Genomic DNA, 7,361 nt, shown 5'->3' on the forward strand with positions numbered 1-7,361 from the left:
TGGATCCCCAGGGGCTGCTGGAGCTCTCCTGGAACGTCAGCTATCCCAAGCAAGCCGTGCATTTCCAGCTCCTCATCAGGGACCTGCAGTTCGGGCTCCTCTTCGGGATGTCGGACAGGGGCGAGTTCGAGAACGCGGACCTGGCCGTGCTCTGGAGCGACGGGCACAACTCCTACTTTGGGGTGAGTCGCTGCGTGTTTGCACGGCTGCTTTGGGGCTACCTCCCCGCGGGTGAATCTGCCTCGTGGTTCGGAAGTAGGGTTGGTCCAGGGCATGGCACATGCTGATCCACTGCTGCTGCTTGGGTGGAAGGGGTCCTGAAGGGCTTGGGGGTTTCTATCCCAGAGGGACCCATAGATCAGGTCTACACTACAGGCTTGGCACAGTATCTTAAAGCTAAAGGGAAAGAATAAATACAGGAACACATCAGCAAGGCAGAGTGGAACCAGAGCCTGGATGTCTCTGCTGTGCTTAGGTGCAAAGAGCTACCAGTGGCTGTGTAGACCAGCTCACCCATGCACACAGGGTCCACCACCACACCCCCTGGTCCACTTGTGTGCTGCGGTCAGTCACAGTAAAAGCTAACCACAGCTCCCATCCATGACACTGAGCCAGTGCAGGAGCCACCAGCCAGAGGCTCCTCTTGACACAGCCGGAGGGATGGGCAGGACATGAAAAACCCGACCCGGCACCTGCAGCAGCGTTACCAGGAACGCCACGTGCAAACACGTTTGGGCACCATGCAAACGCCTGGTGCAGCCCTGGGACACGCGGCTCATTTTGCTGTTTGCTGTGACAGTGCAGCTGCAAACCCCTGTCCTTCCTGGCACTGGTGGCTTGTCCAAGGTCGTGTTTGCTTTGTCTTTCCACTGGGGTGGCAGATGTGGGCACGACCCCCTGCTCTCCAGCAGCCGCCTGTCCCCACACCACCACAGAAGGATTCATTGCGACCATGCCTGGCTGCAGAAAGCAGTTCACATTTTTCCCCCTGTGAGGTCTTTACAGTAAGTTAAATTTTACCTCTCTGCTTACTTCAAATTAACCATAAAACGCATTCTTTCACCATCAGCCACAGTGTGAGCTGCAGCGTAATGAAAAGATGAAAAGAAGGGCTTATTATCTGTACTGTTTTCCTGGTAATTACCAGCATTCTGGATGTGTGGTGGCTCAAATGCTACAGTATTTCACAGTATCATGTTAAAAAAACATAAAGGGTAATTTCTAATCTGCTTTCATGTGCTCACTGAAAGACAAACAGCACTGCATTAAGCACTGGGCAGCATTTGGGCTTTCTTTTTCAGTTGGTGAACCATCCTGCAAGGAGGTTTCTAGAAGTCTTTCCAGTCCTGATTTTCTCTCTCCAAACAGCCTTTCTTCTGGACAAGAATGTCAGCTTTTAAAAAGATCCAGATTTGCTTAACCCACCATGTACTATGAGATCAATTTGCACACCATATTCCTATGAAGACAAATGTCATGCTAGCTTCGTGTAGCTGATTTCACTCCCCCCCTCTAAGGACAATATGTTCTCGAAATATTGCTCTATACTTCTGGCTGAATTGGTGCCAAGATGCTTTATTCTTTTTTTCTTCTGTTGTTTCCCCTAAGATAAGAGAACCGATGCCACTTGCGTACATACAGTGTACATACAGGTACTTCCTAGGCACCTTATCTCTGTAAACAAAAGATATGAACAGGAGATACAAAAGAATAAGACAACAGCACTGTTCAAATCCAAATTATTGCAGGATTTCATATTCCAAACCTTCAAATCCTTAAGCACAGGAGTAACCTTCTGCTTTGCTTCTCTGGGTGGCTTTGTCACCATCGTCAACAGTGAGCAGTTCTGGGGGCTGCAAGAGCATCTGGCCACAACAAAAGAAGGATTTTGAAGCGGCAGTTTCTAGGGCCGACACTACAGCCCAGCAAGGGTCTAAGTTTGAACTGAGAGCACTTTGTGGCAGGGTCTGCCAGAGCACATCAACCCCTGAAGGTCCCTCCCCAGCCAAGCACACCCAAACCACAGCACAGACCGATGGAACACCTTCCCGAGCCCCTGCGGGAAGGTCTTTCTGCAACCTGTCACTGCCGGGTTATGTATTTCACAGCCTGTGCCGAGCACCAGGGCTCCCTTGGCAAGGGCAATGGGCTGCTGGGCCAGGGCTGGGGACATCCCTCCACGCTAGGACATAGAGGGTGAGCAGGAGGACTCATGGTGCAGTGCTGCTGGCGGTCAGCGCCCGGCTCCCGCTGAGCGCGCGCTCTTCCTCCCACAGGATGCCTGGAGCGATGCCCAGGGGCAGCTCCACATGGACTCGCAGCAGGACTACCAGCTCCTCGGGGCCCGGAAGGCACCTGAGGGGCTCTACCTCCTCTTCAGAAGAGCCTTCAGCACCTGTGACCCCAAGGACTATCTCATAGAGGTACGGCATCGCCCTCCCCCCTGTAGCACTCCCAGCACCGTCCCAGCCCTGGGCAGAGCTCCGAACCCAACCTGCATTGTTCTACCTGACCAGTGCTTTGTTTGGCGGACAGCATCAGGTGTTCGTGCTGTCTACGGCAGAAGGGAAGCATGCTACAGATGTCAGTCCTGGGACATGAGTAATGTTTGGCACAATCTATTTACAACCCCTTATAAACCTCTATAAAGTGTAGATTTTAGCTCATTTGCATCATCCCCTCCTGTTAAGCATGTGTTAGGTCTATATAAATACCCTCCTGCATCACTCTGGTTTGCAGGCTGGAGCCAACTGTTTGGAGTGTTACAAAAAGGTGTTGGTGGTGTTCAATGAGAGGCAAAGAGGGGGTATGACAGGAGCTGGAGGCAAGCAGAGTCGCTGCAGTGCACGTGTGTGGTGCGGTTTGGGGTCTGCATTCACTACTCACCTGTGAGATGGGATATGGGGGAAACCTTCCCCGTGGGGATGTCAAAGAGCTTCGGGGTCTCAGCCATGGACCTGAGTGCAGGCAGGGATCGGTACAAGGCTCACTGCAGATGAAAGCCTTTGGTGGGCAGGATATTTTAAAGCCAACGTGGGCACAGAGCACCCTCGACTTTCTGTTGCTGGTTTTCAGAAGCTTGTCGTGTGGTGAGAAACGTCTACCGTCTGCCAAAACAGAGAGGCCTGGAAGGAAAAAACCTGCTGTGAAAACTGGGAAAAGACTTGCAGGTCTCTGTTCTCTGGTCCTTTAAGGAAAAGTTATTATCTTTTTCCTTTCTTCCTTATCTCCTGTCCGGAGCTCACTGGGTTCAGAAGCATCTTCCTTGCTTGCAGTAGACTTTCAGCAGAGCTTCTTGTGGTGTGCCCCAACAGAAGCTGGAGAAAGGGAGGAGTTGAGGGAGAAGTTTTGTTTCTGCTGTTCCTCTCCAGGCTGCCGGCCGGGGGCGAGGCTGGGGCTGCAGGGTGGGATGAGCCCTCATGTGGTTGTCCCAGCCTTGAGCTCAGGAGGGATAAGGGGATCTGAAAGAGGAGAGAGGAGATGTTACCTTTACTGATGCCACCCAGGGGAAACTTTTCAGACTCTCCCAGCTGGTAGGAAACCCTCCGTGATCATGTCAGCCAAAGAAATGCCCTGAAATGTACAGTCTTAGGACAGCAAAGTGAACTACTGGTGAGATCATGTGTCAAAATGTGTCAAAAGGTGCATTCCTGGAGTCACGACTCCAGTACTGGTGCTGATAGTCCATGCAGCTCATGATCCTGCATGAAAAACTGCCTGATACACTTTGCTCTCACTTCAGGATGGCACCGTGCACCTCATCTACGGGGTCCTGGAGAAACCGGTCCATTCCCTCCAAGCCATCAACATCTCTGCCATCCACAGAGGACTACAAAGGGTGCAGCTGCTGAAGCCCAACATCAGCATCCCCGAGCTGCCCCGTGACATGAAGACCATGGAGATAACAGCCCCTGACATTGTCATTCCCAGCCAGGAGACAACCTACTGGTGTTACATGGCAGAGCTCCCACATGGCTTCCCCAAGCATCACATTATCATGGTAAGAGGCAGGAGAAGGGGGTTGCCTTTTCTGGTCCAGATCAGCCATCGTGGTCACATTCAGCTACACTGCGAAATTCACCTCTTCCCCACCCTTCCACAGGGAGGCTTTCAGACCCATACATCTTCCCAACATGGTACCAAACCATTTCCCAGCACCATCCCACCGACCAGTAGCATCCTCATGTCTCCCAGAGAACCCAGAATCTGAAGCTCCTCAGCAGGAGGTGACAGGTTGGTGACTTTCCACCCGGCACAGCAGAGCTGTAGCTGTCAGGGCAGACATATGGCAGGATCGTTGCTCGCAGGGAGCCGTGCAGGCAGGATCGTGGTTCACAGGCAGCTGTGCAGGCAGCATCGTGGCTCGCAGGGAGCCGTGCAGGCAGGATCGTGGCTCGCCGGGGCAGGCAGGATCGTGGCTCACAGGGAGCCGTGCAGGCAGGATCGTGGCTCGCAGGGAGCCGTGCAGGCAGGATCGTGGCTCGCAGGGAGCTGTGCAGGCAGCCCAGGCCCAGGGTGAGGCTGGTCTGACAGCCCATCTCTAGCTGCAGGCAGAGCATCAATAGCATCAGTCGCCCCGTCCAGGCTCGGGGGGTGCCCTTGTACACCCAGGGCCAAAGCACACGGTGGGAGAGGGAAAACCTGACACAGGAGCCCGAGCGGGTGCGTAGCCATTTACAGTGGAGAGACGACGTTGCAAAGGAAAACTCGGGAGGAGGATTTTCTCTCCAACAGATGGTGTGAAATGAATCATCTGTGTGTAAGTAAAAAGTGCGTAACTCCTGCTCCCTTCCCGCTGCTGCAGCTGGTGCTTTCAGCCAGAGCTGTTTCTCGGGCTTGTTTGAAGTCTTTTTCTACCCCAAATCCCCCTCTCTGTGCCCTGAGCAGCTGTTGGCTATAATCAAAACCCAGTAGATGCAGGCACAGGTACTGCAAGGGGACCAGGACCCTCTGCAGGGAACAGCAATGTCCCCACGGTCACCCCAGCCCTGAACACTGGCAAAAGACTTGGCCAACACAAAGCAAACCAAGATCTTCTGCTGATCAGGTGCATCTGTCACTGAAGAAGGGATGAGATGTTTCTCTATGGGTTGTGGTGGACTCTGGGTTGATCCCAAAGCCAGTCAAGAGCTCTTGGCCATTGATGCCTCATGTCCATCACAACCTTCCCTCCCCATCATGCAGCAGAAATTGTTCCCATTCAGTAATGGGCAGAAACATACCTGCCTTGGGCTTCTGATGGAGCCTGCACAGGCAGCAGCTGCCGCGGATGGGAACCAGCAAGCGGTCTTAATGCATCCTCCTTCTTGGGTGCTGCTTTGCAGTACGAGCCAGTGATCACGGCAGGCAACGAGGCCCTGGTCCACCACATGGAAGTCTTCCAGTGTGCTGCCGAGTTCGACAGCTTCCCCCACTACAACGGGCCCTGTGACTCCAAGATGAAGCCAGAGCGGCTCAACTACTGCAGGCACGTGCTTGCGGCGTGGGCCATGGGAGCGCAGGTGGGTGCGAGATAGGACCAGCACCCTGGGTGCACTCTCCCCGATCCCACCTTGGGATTGTCCCATGCCAGCTGCACCTTTGGGTACAGCCCTGTCTGACCTCCCCATCCTCCCTTTGGATGTGTCCGAGCTTCCACCTCACCTGCCACAGATCAGTGTGATGCCCCTGCTCAGCAGTTACGCCATTGCATGTGCATGCCAGCATGTGAGAAGCCTTTGGAAGCAAGGCCAGCTCTCCAAGCACAACCAAGAGCACAAGTCACGTCCCTCAGCCCACAGTGGGGCTCAGGATTATGCCCAGACATTTCTCTTTTCAGCCCTGTCCCCAGGAAAGCCATCCCACCACTCCCCTAACAACCCCCCTCTGCTTCCAGGCTTTCTACTACCCCGAAGAAGCAGGTCTTGCCTTTGGTGGCCCAGGCTCCTCCAGATACTTGCGCCTCGAGGTTCATTACCACAATCCCCTGATGTTCAAAGGTGGGTGTGTGCGGGGTGATGCCCGGTGAGCAGTGGGTAAAGTCAGGGAAAGCCACCCTGCTGGGGAGGCTCCACATTCCACTCAGGAGACACCTAGCCAAATTCACAGCCAATTTTCTGGAGATCTGATGGCCCAAATCTGTCCTAGCAGGAGGAAATATTAATTCCCCACCATGCTGCTGCCTTTGGGGTCTCAGCAAAGCCGTCCTCTCTGCAGGCTGACCCATCCTTCTGCCTGCCCAGCAGCAGCAGGGATGCTTGGGGAAGGGAGCCTGGCTGAGCCCCAGGGGCAGAAACCTGCCCCGCATGATGTTCCTGCAGGACTGTGATCCAGGGCAACACCAGTTCTTAGCTGAGCCTCACAGGGTGTCCCTCCAGGGTCTGCGCAAGGTGGTGGTGGTGGGGCTGAGCTCACAGTCAGTCACCAGAGAGACAGCAACAGCCTGGCTGGGATGGGGGAATTGAGATGTTGTTTCACTGGTGCTCCTGCTTCATAACATCGTCAGGAGACACATTTGGGAAAAAAAAAAAGGATTACAAACAACTCAGTTTCTTCATTAACATAAACCCAAGTAGCTTCTTGACTACCCAAGTTTATTTTTAGGAGACCAGAGCATATGTACTGTAGATCAATCACAGCACATTCAGCAGCTCAAGAAGAAACACATCTATAAATACAGAGCTCACATCTTTCGTAATTTTTCTGCTTTTGCATGTTGACCAATAGTGTCTCCCCCGTTCTTCTTATCCCTGGGTGGTTCCAGCCCAGAAACATGGAGTTCAGAGCTGGCCTGACCCCTCCTGATCTACTGAACCTGCTCTTCCCCTTTGCTCACAAAGCTGGGTAGCAAATGGGAACCAGAGCTCAGCTTTGCATCTTGGCAGAGCTTTGCTACTGCCTCCGCCTGCCCCACGGTCCACCTCTGCCAGGGTACATCATGGCCACAGGGTCTTCTCCTGCTCCCACCACCTCCTGAGGGGAGGTTAAACAGAGCAAACTCAAATGCAAGAGTGACAAGAAGCTTTCCAAATGCAAGGAGTGTTTGCTTCACAGGGATGTCTCCCCCTGCCAGCCCCCCAGTAAATAACAGCATGGCCTTAGCTTTTTAGATGCATTGGTTAAGAAGATGCAATGAGCCATATTTCTGGGGGACTTCTCCAAAGTGCGCTGTGATCTGCCCTTCTGCTTTGGGCTCTCCAAAGGCACTCCTCACCTGACTCTCCTGGGAGAAATTCAGCCTCAGGTTGGTGACCTCCCCAGGGGACCAGGCATTTGTTTGGGGCCACTCAGTAAAGACTTGCTTAAAAACATCTAGGATTTAAACCCAGTAAGAACAGCACACGTGAAGAAGCTGCACATGAGAGGCTGGGGGCGCCCGCCCA

At 53.5% G+C, this 7,361-nt stretch overlaps 1 protein-coding gene across 1 annotated transcript in view; it reads left to right on the forward strand.

Moving 5' to 3' along the window:
- The window catches only part of DBH (dopamine beta-hydroxylase (dopamine beta-monooxygenase)), a gene marked incomplete at its 3' end in the record, with an annotated part of 11,066 nt that overhangs the window by 196 nt on the left and 3,509 nt on the right, over positions 1-7,361 (forward strand). Inside the window, exons 1-6 of the mRNA XM_010024998.1 lie at positions 1-182; positions 2,277-2,423; positions 3,743-4,000; positions 5,325-5,501; positions 5,876-5,982; positions 7,209-7,223. The exon at positions 1-182 is cut by the window's left edge and continues 196 nt beyond it. Of these exons, the coding sequence (XP_010023300.1) occupies positions 1-182; positions 2,277-2,423; positions 3,743-4,000; positions 5,325-5,501; positions 5,876-5,982; positions 7,209-7,223 (886 nt within the window). The remainder of the gene's footprint in view (positions 183-2,276; positions 2,424-3,742; positions 4,001-5,324; positions 5,502-5,875; positions 5,983-7,208; positions 7,224-7,361) is intronic.

The sequence above is a fragment of the Nestor notabilis genome, unplaced genomic scaffold (assembly GCF_000696875.1).
Source record: "Nestor notabilis isolate BGI_N333 unplaced genomic scaffold, ASM69687v1 scaffold20522, whole genome shotgun sequence".
Lineage (NCBI taxonomy): Eukaryota > Metazoa > Chordata > Aves > Psittaciformes > Psittacidae > Nestor > Nestor notabilis.